This window comes from Gigantopelta aegis, unplaced genomic scaffold (genome assembly GCF_016097555.1).
Source record: "Gigantopelta aegis isolate Gae_Host unplaced genomic scaffold, Gae_host_genome ctg3280_pilon_pilon:::debris, whole genome shotgun sequence".
Taxonomy (NCBI): Eukaryota; Metazoa; Mollusca; class Gastropoda; order Neomphalida; family Peltospiridae; genus Gigantopelta; species Gigantopelta aegis.
Window position 1 is genome coordinate 22,975 of NW_024533262.1, and position 14,526 is coordinate 37,500.

At 36.4% G+C, this 14,526-nt stretch overlaps 1 protein-coding gene across 1 annotated transcript in view; it reads right to left on the reverse strand.

The window, feature by feature from the left end:
• Nucleotides 1–223: 223 nt before the first annotated feature.
• The window catches only part of LOC121392027 (caspase-2-like), a 28,785-nt gene continuing 14,482 nt past the window's right edge, over nt 224–14,526 (reverse strand). Inside the window, exons 2-5 of the mRNA XM_041523432.1 lie at nt 14,425–14,487; nt 12,470–12,621; nt 4,504–4,884; nt 224–472 (exon numbers count right to left, since the gene is read on the reverse strand). Coding sequence (XP_041379366.1) covers nt 462–472; nt 4,504–4,884; nt 12,470–12,621; nt 14,425–14,432 — 552 coding nt within the window. The 5' untranslated portion in view covers nt 14,433–14,487 and the 3' untranslated portion in view covers nt 224–461. The remainder of the gene's footprint in view (nt 473–4,503; nt 4,885–12,469; nt 12,622–14,424; nt 14,488–14,526) is intronic.

Sequence of the window (14,526 nt, forward strand, 5' to 3'; positions counted from 1 at the left end):
CTGGGAACTAACATTTAAAAACAAATTATTGATATTGAGGGTACACGACTGTCAAACTGGGGACTGGATTTAATTCAGTCGGTTGAGCGCTCACCTGGGGTGCTAGCGTCGCAGGATCGAACCACCTTAGTAAATCCTGTCCCTTCAGGACTGACCGAGGGCTTGAATTAGACATTACCTGAACATTCTAAACATTATTCTAAACAAAAATGACAACAAGTAGTAAAATAAAATACATATTTAATTTCTAAAATCTCTTCAGTTTACACACATTAATCAATCATGATTCTACTTTTTACAAAAACAAATCACTTTGACAAATTTGAATTAAATCAGTTTCAAAGTCGAATAGTTGTTAACTAAACAAAAGTCACATCCGACGCACGTGGCTTGCGAATCTGTCCTGCATCAAAGTTGGTTCACATCTCGTGAAGTCGGTCACCTCCAGCCTTCCATATTAATCAAACAAAACCTATAACAAATGGGTCAACATTAACATGGTACTTATCACCCCGTCGTCGCACCATATGTGTCGACGAAAACAATAATGTTGCAGGCGCGTGTACATAGGGTGTGTGGTGGGGTGGCATGGTCTAAACACCCCTCTTCAAAGCAAATTTCTACTTGCCAAAGTCTAGACCTCCCTCCTGCATGGCTAACTGAACATGTGCCTGCTTTATAAATTATGCTCATTTTCAAAAATTAATTTGGTCTAACATATGATATATAAGACTCCTGGCTCTATGATATCTTAGTCCCAACAAACCATACCATCGGTTTTCATTAATGTTTATCAATTAATAGAAATATAAATGACCAAGAGTGGGTTTTAGCAGCTCAATGGGCCACTACACCGACTGAAACAAAACTAACCCTGAACAATTATCATACTGTCAATACAAACAATTTACAAAGATACTTTTAAACAGACTAACTTCTCATGACACTTTTACACCTGACAGTTTTGGTCAGAATAGGCATTCAGGCTCCTTTTTGGGGAAAATGGGTTTCAAGCTGATTGCCCGATTGAAACGAAAATATCCGAATCTGGAACACAACGTATATTTATATTGGCATTACTACCAAGACGCTAAATAGGATTCCAAACAAAACAGTCTGCATTATTACATGGATTACAACTAATAGTGTGAGTAAAATGATGAAAATACAGAGTGAAGATTTTAGGCCTTTACTCAACTCGTCTCTTATGCTTTTTATGGTCAAAACTGCCGTATGGCAGTCAGTGATAATTCACTTCAAGTGTTTTGATGCTATTTTTAATTGTTCATCAATAAAACTAATTTTTTTCATGCTTATTATTCCTGTTATTTTTATACTGTAGTAACTGGTCATGATAGTACTAGTTATTAGTACTAATTATTAGAACTAAGTACAGTGTTCAAAGTTTTATTTCAGAGATTTTCAGGAATGATATATATTTAATAAGCAAAATATCGGAAATAAATTCCAGAGGACTAGGAATACTAGGATTGAAAGTCCTGTGGACTATGAGTACCAGGAATAAATGTCCCACGGACTTGAATACCTAGGAATACAAGTCCCACAGACTAGGATTCAGAGGAATGGAAGTCCGATCGGACAAAGATTAAGAAAATCACAATTAATCAGATTGTGACTTACCGTCAAAATATAAACTTATAAAACATATTATTAAAAATTATGCTGGTGTATATAGAAATTGTATTATTGTTGTTAAAATCTCCCTTTATCTCTGTTTTGTGCATTTTAATGCGATAAATCAACTGTTGTTCAAAAGCTGATATTAACAAAACGGATCCATACGAAGTATATTTTGAAGTTGGGGTCCGCGCTTTTTATAGTGGGAAAAGTGGGGATATAGCATGTTAAAAGTCTACAAGACACTGAAAAAGGGTACCGTACGTACTAACTGTAACGCAGTGTTCTCGCTGCTCCATTTAAGCGGGGCAGGCCCGCTCCGCTATTCCATTTTGCCGCCCTCCTTTCACGTTCTCCGCCCTCCTTTTTTTACGGATTCGGCAATCTCCGATTGAAAAAACTCACTTATTTGGCGCCAAATTTGCCACGTGATCAGAACGGTCATTCTGTCTTTTGTTTCCACTAACTATCGTCTAATATTTTGACCTCAGTTGCAGATATAATTGGTTGTATAATTGATTTTTACTTTCTGTCATTTCTGTCATTCTGTTTATTCAGCAGTTCTTTATAAAATATTGTCAACTTTTCTTTTTCGGGGGATGTGAACGCTTATAAAAACAACGGAAGTGGTAGTGTTTATCATTAAAATCATTTATCTTGAGTGCCAAATAATATATACACCTCCTTTAAAAACGAAACTACTTTTTATCAATTGGCGATATTTTATCACAGCGATCCAGGGCTCGAACTTAAGAATTTGTCTCCCACGACAATTTTAAAAAGAACTGCGAAGGGTGAAACTGTCCACCGACGGCAATTTTGAGCCTGCCTATGGCAATTTTTTTTAAAGTGACATTTGCAGAAAATAAACCTGACTGAAAGACTATCTTGTTATTTGTAGACATCTTTTAAATGTGCAAATGTTAAATATTGGCAGATAATGTACACCAGGTGTATACATTTCGCCATTGCTGAGGAGCTTTACCGACGGCACAAAAGTGCCATCGGTGACGCTCTCTACCTACGGCAATTTCTATTCCGTTAAGTTCGAGCCCTGCGATCGATTCATTCGATGAAGATGGAAATTAAAAAAATGTATCCGACATTAGGGGATCACTTTACAAACTTCTTTATTGTTTTTCGTATATCTTGAAATCTTTATTAAAAATAATATTAAAACTGATCGGTTCAGCAAAACCGGAACTGCCCGTTAATGTCATCTTCGGTTCAATTAAAAGACGAGTCTACTTGTATTTCGTATTTATAAACCTTTTAGATGGTAATTCAGAATGGGGAGCAGACCGAACGGTGATGCTCCGTCTGTATAGATAGATATTTTGTGAGGTCAAAATTTTATTATGGAATAATTGTGTATGGGTCGGCACGCAAGTCTTACTTGCAGATGATAGATCCTATACATAACCAGGGACTTAGGCTTTGTATTGGTGTTTTTGGAACATCTCCTGTAGAGAGTCTGTATGTTCATGCACACGAACCTAGTTTGAGTGCTAGACGTGCAAAGCTTTCTCTGCAGTATGACATTAAGATTAAATCATTACCGAAATATCATACGCATATTGCTGTGTTTGATAACAAATATATGAAGTTGTTTGGTGCAAGACTGAATGCTGTCCTTATAGTTGGTCTTCGCACTGAGCTGCTTTTTTCAGTATCGATGTAACAGACACTTTAGAAACTCCTTCATATTTTGTTTTGTCACCTTGGTGTATCAAACCACCCAAAATTGTGTTTGATCATGTGTATCTTAAAAAATATCGTACAGATGCTATTGTTTACAAACGATATTTCATGCAAATTCAAGACAAGTACCGTGATTACATTCCTATTTATACAGATGGAGCAAGAGGTGGGAATTATGTTGCGTGTGCTACAGTTTTGTCATCAGATACAATACTTTCCATGGGATTGCCTGACTCGGCATCAAGTTTGGGAAGTCATAACGCTTTGAAGGATTCTATTGCATCCAAGTGTATTATTTTCACATATTGACTTTCGTGTCTTCAAGCTTTGCATAGTATGAAGGTGGACCATCCCTTAATTGGAATGGTGATACGAAACTGTGTCTTTTTATCCATTTTAAATAAAGACGGTGGGTGCCCAGCCATGTTGTCATCAGGGGTAATGAAAAGATAGATTCAGCTGTCAAGTCTGATTTCGATTTGCCTCATGCCAGGGTTGGTGTCCTTTATACTCATTTTATTAGTGTATTAATCCATTTATCTTTACAACGTGGCAAGGTAAATGGAATGATGCGGTTGGAAACACGTAATATTCTGTCAAGCCAGTCTTGGCAGAGTGGCAGTACTCCTATAGGCGGTGCAGGAAGGATGAAATAGCCTTGTGTCGTGCTCGCATCGGCCATACTTACTTAACCCATATATTTATTTTGAAGGATCCTTCTCCTCAGTGTGAGCACTGCCCTTATATTTGCACGGTACATTACATTTTGGTGGAGTGCAATCATCAGAAGGAAACCAGAAAACATATTTGGCAACAATAATGTGAAATTCATCCTGAACTTTTGTTGCTATTTATTCGTGATACTGAATTTTATTATAAATTTAAATTTATTTATTTGTCATATTTGTAAAAAAAAAAAAAAAATTACAGAGTTCTTTACACTGTGATTTAAGTCTTGGAATTTTTAATATTGATGTTGATTATGAATTCGCTGTTGCATGTACCTTAGTTTGACACCCAAAAGCTTATGTACTTTTCATGCTGGGGTGTCCGTAAACATTCATTCTTTTATTCACCCTGTTAAAGAAAACGTTGAATTAAATAAGTGTACTTTACTTGAAATGTTCAAACGATTACTTTCAATGTATAGGAACATAAACACACCTTTTTTTAGTTTTTCCACAGCTTGGTTGTAGCCTGCCTTCTCAAGCGCTGCAATAAACACATCATATGCATCCGGACCTGCCCTCAATAGTTTATTCATAAATGTTTCAGTTCTTTTCTTCCTTGTTTTTTCACTTCGAATTTCATCCAGGTCATCTTGATCGAGTATGTTTTTTTCAAACATATGGTCTTTTAGATCTTTAGCGTCAATCTCCTTTAAGAGATATGTCCAGTTGGTCTGTATGATGTCTTCGTGTTGCTGTTTCATTCCGCCTCTGCTTCTGCTTCTGCCTCTGCCTCTGCCTCTGCTTCTGCTTCTGCCTCTGCCTCTGCTTCTGCCTCTGCTAGGGGTAGCACTTTTAGATGCACTATTTTCTGCATCTAATTTGAAAATCAATAAAACTAATGTCACCAACAAACTGCATCAGACTATTACACACACACACACACACACACACACACACACACACACATATATATATATATATATATATATATATATATATATATCCTATAACTTATCCATGATATCCTTGTCATAAACCCATGTGATAATTTAATGGTATGCACATTTGCAAGGATGGGTCATTTGTCACATGTTTCTGATAATTTATTTGTCAATTATAGCGATAGCCCTGAGTTTGCTGCAATGTTTAAGATGTTATCGACTAACAGAGACTTTTTAACGATTGTAATTAAATATCAAATATATTTTTCTGCATAACATATTAGTGGCTGTATATTAAAAATGTTTCTGATCGTTCTAGTATTTGTACTGGGTTAAATTTCATTTTATTTCCTAAAATATATTTTTTCGTATTATTTGAAGACGAAATCCAGTTTGGGCTTCTTACAAATATTAAGACGACCAGAAACATACTGAATATACAGACACTGATATTCTAAACAAGAAAATACATTCAATATTCATGTTTAATCCAGTGCTCTACAAAGCGAGTAAAATACTCGCCATGGCGACTAAAAACATTGCCTGGCGTCTAAAAAATAAAATCACATTCGCCAGTTGGCGACTGTCCAATAATTTTACTTTAATCTGTAAACAAAACTGGACATCGGTAAACACAGTGTACCAGTAGCAATTTATCTTCCATAAGACGTGGTTTTCTATTGGTAGTTTGTTTGAAAAATAACGATTTTCCAGTATTCAAGAGTAAACACAGTGACGTTAAAGGAGGTAATACTTCGTTATGATATTATCTCCCTTAACTCCCCCCCCCCCCCCCCCCACCACCTCACCCCACAATAATGACATCTGCAGTCGTGAATGTCGTTTTAATCACATCGGAAGTCATGTTCACCAGTGGAGGATGAAAACATCTTTCTATTTTCATGACTCGACTTTAGACGGCTTTAAAAACACAACTATTTACAAAACAGTATTTATGAATTTACAAGGCAGTATGTGACGAAAATAAATATTATTTAAAGCAAAAGTAAGGTAGCCGATTCATAACTACTAGTAACAAGTTGAAGCCTGGTATATATTATCACAATGCTTTTATTTAACTTTTAATGAGTACTGCAATTTAAATGCATATCTTAGCAGTGCCATTAAAATAGTAATTCACTTAATTTCGTTTAATACAGTTATTGGGTCCGGAATTTGATAATGATAGTTAATAGTCGTTCACTGTTTTAGTGGAACCGGACACAACAGTAACAACAACTACAGTGTTCGAGATTGACGGTATCCCGATATCCCAGAATTTAATTTTGGATACCAGACTTCAAGAACCCAGTATCCCACCGGGATGCCATATAATGTTGTTGTTTTGGGGTTTTTAATCCTGCGTTTTTAGTTTTCACTAAAAAAAAATGAAAGTCGTCATTTTCTGGTAAGTTAAGTAAAAGTATTTTCGAGCTGTACCCAGTCTAATGCTATGCCATAACAATACACACACACACACACACACACACACACACCCCACACCCCCGCTCCCCAACTTGTACCCAGTCTAATGCTACACTGGAGCAATAGTGGCGTAGCAATAGACTAGGAACCGCTAAGTCGCTATTGTTTTTGTTGGATGTTTTCTCACTTCAAATTTTATTTGAGGTATCGATTCCACATCTGCAGAAAATTGATACAGGTAGGTTTATCATCAGTAATGTCAGAAACAGTTATAGATTACTGCTAAATATTAATTTATGTCCAAATTACTCAAAAATAAATGCAGCAAATCTTTTTGCTAATTCCGTTTGATTGCTAATATTACAAATTCCGTGATTTTTATTGCGACGTAGCAATAGACTGGGAACGAGGACATTGTCGTCCAAGTTTGTTAGGATGTTATTTATGAATTTCATTTAAGTGGGATATTAAATTCTCAGGTGGTTTACCAGATTTTGAAATGTTAGTATCCAACAGGGATACTGCCCAAAATGTTTAATCTCGAACACTGAACTAGGAATTACCCTTTCACGAGTTCATTCGAACACGGTCCTAATAACAATTACGGCATTAGTAATGTGCCATAAAATGGCAGATGAATCGATTTAATTACAAGTATATATTAGCTGGCCAATAAATATAAGTGGCTGGCGACTAAAATATTATACTTTACTGGCCAGGGAAGAGTAAATTTAAACTTGCTTTGTAGAGCACTGTAATCGTAGAAATATTTTATAAGTCGGAAACATCTTATAATGCAGCAAACTCAGGAATGTCTCTATAGAGGTTCCGCGATATGTGCTAAAAATAGCAATATTACCCATACCTCTGTGCGGCCGGCCAATGTGGAAGGCAAACAATAGCGTTTCATTGTTGTATACAAATATGAGATTCGCAGTTTAAGATTTATAACTTAAGTCCTTTTAAAAAAAAAATGTTACTGTTAGTAGACTGCATTATTTTGATAACATGCAGGATTATTTTGCTACACTGGATAAGACGGCAAAAAGCAGATATGGAAAAAACTGGATATATTGGGAAGCAGGATTCGTACGCCACAAAATCACCGGTGGAAAATGGCTTCAGGACCCCCATTTCTATCCATCATTTACGTATGCAGATCTGATATATTACCTGATTTTTAGCCAAGCCCTTTTTATACGCTGAAGGACTTCCAGAATTATAAAAGTTTGGATGCATATGACAGTTTTGTGTGTGGTTGGGTGAGGAATATTGGTGTTTACATCCATGATTCAGTCCATGTGATACGTGCAAGGGTGATGCATTCACAACAGCTTAACAACACATCGCTTTATTCGTGGATTATTTTCGGTAAAGCTGGTAAAGTTCTTTGTGCCCATTGTAATTGTAAAGAAGGACATGGCGAATCATTTTCTTATGTGGCATCCACGTTATTTTATATTGAAGCCAGTGTAAAGTTAAGGGAAAGCAGCACTGTGAAACAGGAACCAGCCTACTGAATGTTGCCTGCATCACGAACTTCTGTTGACTATGCACCACTTAAAAACATTAACTTCACTACATCAAGAACTTTTAAAAAGACCCAGCTGGTGAGCAAGAAAAAAGTATCAACTGCTGTCCAGTCACTTGACACACGTTTTAATGTGGAAAATGAAAAATCGTCAGAGTACTTTGCTCAAAAACTGTGTACCAGAACTGCCGACTGATCCATCAATTCTGGTGCTACACTTGACAAATCAGACGAAGATCCAGCACTATATTGTATTTGCGATGATTCAATGATCGCATGCGATTCAGGAGACTGTCCCCACGAGCCATTTGAATGGTTTCATTTTTCTTGTATGAAATTAAAGAAAGCACCCACTGGAAAGTGGTATTGTATTGGCTATAGGAAGGAAGTGGCAGTGAAGAAAGTGAAATGTTTTAAATAAAACTAAAAGTTTTAATAAAACTAAAAAAATAACTTTTCAAATACAAACTACTGTACACATTTACAGGTATTTAGTATCACTGGTGATGGATTTATGAACACTGAATTAACTATGTGAACTATACATGTACTTATTATAAATTATGACAAACTCACCAAAGAACTCACCAAAAAACACGTCTGCAGTTTTCTTATCAATACTAATTGATATGAAATTCAAGCTGCACTGATGAGCCCTGGGAGGGCGAAACGTGTACACAGTCAAAAAATGAGGGGAATTACAGGCCTCAGTATTGCAAGTTAAATTCAGTTATGATGATTATAATTTAACAAAACGTTTTTAGTGATTAGTTATTTTGTCAGCACCTATATAGGTGTCATTACTTTGTTACATATGGTCTGGAAACTAGTCCAGTGGTAAACTGCTTGTCTGGTGTGGGATCGATCCCTGTCTGTGGGCACATTGGGCTATTCCGTGTTCCAGCCAGTGCACCACGGCTTATATATCAAAGGATGTGGTACGTGCTACCCTGTCTCTGGGATGGTGCATATAAAATATTCCTTGCCAGTGATAGAAATAAGCACAATGTTTCACTAGTCCACAGGACAAGTACATCTAGAAATATACTTGTCCACCAATATTGACACCTGTCCAAATAACTGGTTTGTTTTATTCAAGTACATGGACATTGGTTGTGATTGTTCGAAATGAAGATGCATTGAACAATAAACAGAGGTACATTTTATCAACCAAATCCTATTTGTGATACAATTTCTTATTGTAAGTAACATCTTTTAAATATTATGGATTGTATCAATAAATACAAAATGGAGTTAATAGGAAGTATTCATTTCAAATTTCGTGTGGCGGTTGAAAGAACAAATAGGCACGAAATTATCTTTGGCAAAAATCGACTTCAAGCTCGTACAAAACATTAGGGTTACCAGAAAAGTGTATTGTATTATTATTAAACTTGCAAACCTGTTGCAATGGCTACAAACTCAGTGCAGCCCTTTAATACTAAAATGTTTGCTAATTAAAACATGATAATACCCGTAGACATTTTTAGTTTCACAAAAACAATATTTATTGCAAGGAAGCATTTATTTGGCAAATAAAACACAGGAAAATTTCAAATTTGTTAACTGTAAAACTCAATGATAAACATAAACTGAATAGTGTGATATTTAACTGACATCACTCTGCGTCTTTGGGTGGCAAATATAGCTATTTAGCTATTCGTCGTCGCTTTCAGAGAACAAACTAGGTATTAACTCTGGTAAAGCTGGTGCACTTTTATCTTGCTGAACTTGTGCTGTTTCACCGGTCTTTTGTTCCTCTCGGTCATGAATTAACTCCAACTTCACACCTGCTGCAAAAGGAGACGTTTTTGAAATCGCAACTGTTGCTTTTTGAAGTGGACCTCGTATGTTCTTATTTAGGAATATATTTGCATCTGCTGTTTTGGAATCGAGTGCTGCTCGCTCTCTAGTTACGGTGAGACCTGCAGCAGAAAAGGCACGCTCGGATGACACACTTGTACCGGGGATACATAGGAATTGCTGTGCCAAGACTGCCATCCTTAGATACGCAGACACATTTTCTTTCCACCAAGCTAGCGTTCTAGACTTGAGGTGAGTGGGTGCTTGTACCTTGTTTGGTGCGCTGAGGAAGTCTAAATATTCCTGTCGTGCATCTCTGTCCAGTTCAGTTTCGTCTGATATCTCAATGATGTCTCCCATTAGAAAAGACACGGCACTTTCATTTTCACAGAATTTAAATTTTTTCAGTGGTGGGCCTGATGACTGGGGTTCTTCCTTGATATGGACAGAATCACTGGACAATTGTGGATCCTCTGTGGTAGCATGAATTGGACTGTTTGTGTCTGGTCTGTTGTCAGTGTGTTCTTGCTGCTGCAACAGTTCTACCACATGGTCTTGTAGTTCTTCTCTCTGCTTGTCAGAGAGGAACCGTAGGTTCTTGTAGCATGGATCCACTGCAGTGGCAATCATAGAGGGTGTCATCCAGAAAGCATCTTTCAGAAGACGAGACTTGAGACCACTGGCAATGGTAGTCTTCATTTCGGCCACAACGTTTTTATCCAACTCCGATACCACTAGATGTTTATTGATGAGGTCAACAATGAGAGGGTACACACCAGATGAGGTGGGGAAGTCTTCACCGCATAATACCTCAGTCGCAGAGACAAGTGGCTTGAGAGCAACAATCAACAATTACAGCATGGTCCAGTAGTTGTCCCTATGGTTTAAGTCCTTGTGTTTTTTATACATTTCATTATGCAGGACAGCGACAATGTCAGTGTGCAGATCCGTCAAACGTTGTAGCATGAAATAGACGGAGTTCCAACGTGTCACTACGTCCGTAATGACATGCTTAGTGGCTTTTCTGAGTTTCTTCTGGTAGTTTTCCAGTTCCTGTGTAGCAAGAGTAGATTTAGAAAAAAAATGCCACAAGTTTGCGAGCATGCATTAGCATATTTTCAGTTGCTTTTATTTTTAGCCCATCTTGAACTCCAAGCTGGAGTGAGTGTGCAAAGCAGCGAATGTGTGGATATCCAGCTAACGTTGCTGCAAGTGACATATTGCTAGCGTTGTCTGTAGTAAGACCAGCTATTTTTTCAATGCCGAATTCCTTCTGGATGGATTTTAGAACATTGGCAATGTTCTCGGCAGTGTGGCGTTCAGCAACATGACGCGTTGCAAGTATACATGATTCCAGTGACCAGTCTGTGAGATAATGTGCTGTCACTGTGATGTACCCTTGAGTGGCAACACTTGTCCACATGTCAGTGGTTAGAGCAACAAATGGAACTGACTGCAGTTTGGATTTGAGTTGTGCTTTGCAGTCTTCAAACTCTTTAAATAAATAGTTGCGTAATGTAGTTGGACACGGGACTTGATAATTAGGGTTGAGTGCTTCACAAAAATCCACGAATCCTTTACCTTTAGCAATATTCAGTGGTCGCAAATCACGTACACACATCATCATCGCCTTTTTTGTTACAGTTTCGTACCATTGCCTGTCTGCCGGTTTACGACTTTTCACGGCAAATTCACAAAGGTTACCGATAGTTGTTTGCCTAGTAGTATTAATGGGATGTGAGACTTCGCACGTGGCACTGGGGTGTTTTAAAAGAAGGTGCTTACGCATTGTACTGGTCGTAACACTATTGTAACTCAAAAGAATGCCGCAGAGACGGCATTTTGTTTTCTTTTTTTCGGTATCTAATTCAAAATTAATCCAGACGTTAGATTTTTGTTTTGTGTCCATTGTTGCAACGTCTAAGTTTACAAAAACGTCAGGAAAGGGAGGTAAAACAAATTATATCAGAGTGCTCTCCCCTGCACGGGTACTCGAGTCCTGTAAACCGGACTCGAGGCTTACCAGACTCGACTCGTGGATACCCTATAAATTAGTGTAACATTAGCGAATACATTATGGTTAATAGTGTCCTTCAGCATCCGCAAACTGTATGAATCGACGAAGCTATTGGCACATAAATTTGCGGATGAATGTTTGTTCATACCCAGATGAACGAAAAATAAATAGCAGAGAATCCTTATAGTTAAAAAAAAAAAAAAAAAAAAAAAAAAAAAAAAAATGCTTCTGGTAATAAAATTTAAGCAAAACAAACGTATAGTCATTGGAAAGTGATATTATTAAGTAAATTATAATTAATGTGTCGTTCTTATGTTGACCGTCGTTGGGCCCATTGAGCTATTTCTGGTTCCAGCCAGTGCACCACGACTGGTATAGCAAAGGCCGTGGTATGTACTATCATGTCTGTGAGATGGTGCATATAAAAGATTCCTTGCTAATAATGAAACAATGTAGTGGGTTTCCTGTCTAAAACTATATGTCAGTATTACCAAATGTTTGACATGCAATAGCCAATGATTAATAAATCAATGTGCTCTAGTGGTGTCGTTAAACAAAACAAACTTCTTTTTCTTGTGTTGAAATGAAAGCAATCATTAGTATACTGCGGCATTACTAAAATTAATCTCGCCATTTCGTTAGGTCTCACACTTTATTACAAACTTGATTCTAGACTCTAGACATTTCACAAGCTCTTGGTCTGGTTTGACTTAGCTATGTGGATTTAAGTCTAAAGATATACCTTTGCTGGGTTGTCGTTGTGAACACTGCTGGCTCGTGCTAGCAAGGGGGCGAAGATGTAATTTTTTCGAATCTTCTTGATCATATTCATTGACGTTATCATCACGTGACTGAACGTCTTCGTTTTCCTTCTCCTCGGTGTTTTTCATCTCACTGAAATTAGCGTTACACAACAATTTATAGTGTGGATGTGCCACGTTTGGTAGTCGACATGTTTTTTATCTCACTGAAATTAACGTTACACAACAATTTATAGTGTGGATGTGCCACGTTTGGTAGTCGATATGTTTTTTTTATCTCACTGAAATTAGCGTTACACAACAATTTATATTTTGGATGTGCCACGTTTGGTAGTCGACATGTTTTTTATCTCACTGAAATTAACGTTACACAACAATTTATATTTTGGATGTGCCACGTTTGGTAGTCGACATGTTTTTTATCTCACTGAAATTAGCGTTACACAATAATTTATAGTGTGGATGTGCCACGTTTGGTAGTCGACATGTTTTTTATCTCACTGAAATTAGCGTTACGCAACAATTTATATTTTGGATGTGCCACGTTTGGTTGTCGACGTTTTTTTTATCTCACTGAAATTAGCGTTACGCAACAATTTATATTTTGGATGTTCCACGTTTGGTAGTCGACATGTTTTTTATCTCACTGAAATTAACGTTACACAACAATTTATAGTGTGGATGTGCCACGTTTGGTTGTCGACGTTTTTTTTTATCTCACTGAAATTAGCGTTACGCAACAATTTATATTTTGGATGTTCCACGTTTGGTAGTCGACATATTTTTTATTTCACTGAAATTAACGTTACACAACAATTTATAGTTTGGATGTGCCACGTTTGGTAGTCGACATGGTTTTTATCTCACTGAAATTAACGTTACACAACAATTTATATTTTGGATGTTCCACGTTTGGTTGTCGACATGTTTTTTTTTATCTCACTGAAATTAGCGTTACACAACAATTTATATTTTGGATGTGCCACGTTTGGTAGTCGACATGTTTTTTATCTCACTGAAATTAGCGTTACACAATAATTTATAGTGTGGATGTGCCACGTTTGGTAGTCGACATGTTTTTTTATCTCACTGAAATTAGCGTTACGCAACAATTTATATTTTGGATGTTCCACGTTTGGTAGTCGACATGTTTTTTATCTCACTGAAATTAACGTTACACAACAATTTATAGTGTGGATGTGCCACGTTTGGTTGTCGACGTTTTTTTTTTATCTCACTGAAATTAGCGTTACGCAACAATTTATATTTTGGATGTTCCACGTTTGGTAGTCGACATATTTTTTATTTCACTGAAATTAACGTTACACAACAATTTATAGTTTGGATGTGCCACGTTTGGTAGTCGACATGGTTTTTCATGTCACTGAAATTAGCATTACACAACAATTTAGTTTGGATGTGCCACGTTTGGTAGACATGTTTTTTATATATATATATATATATATATATATATATATATATATATATATATATATATATATATATATATACAGTCGAACCTGTCTATGTATATATATATATCACACTGAAATTAGCGTTACACAAACAATTTACGGTTTTTATTTTTAACATTGTGGTCTAAGAGAACATATTCTCACAAATAATCTTAAAGGGACATTCCTGAGTTTGCTGCATTGTAAGATGTTTCCGACTAATAAAATATTTCTACGATTAAACTTACATATTAAATATATTTTCTTGTTTAGAATATCAGTGTCTGTATATTCAATTTGTTTCTGGTCGTCTTAATATTTGTAAGAAGCCCAAACTGGATTTTGTCTATTTTAGGAAATGAAATGAAATTTAACCTAGTACAAATATTAGAACTATCAGAAACACGTTTAATATACAGCCACTAATATTTTATGCAGCAAAATATATTTGATATGAATGTCTCTTTAATCCTGCAACTTACTTGTTCATATTTTGCCTCTTCTGTGTTGCTACTGAATTTTAACAATTTTCTAATTTTTGCGAACTGAAAACCAAAATAATTTATGTTAGTATTTAATATATA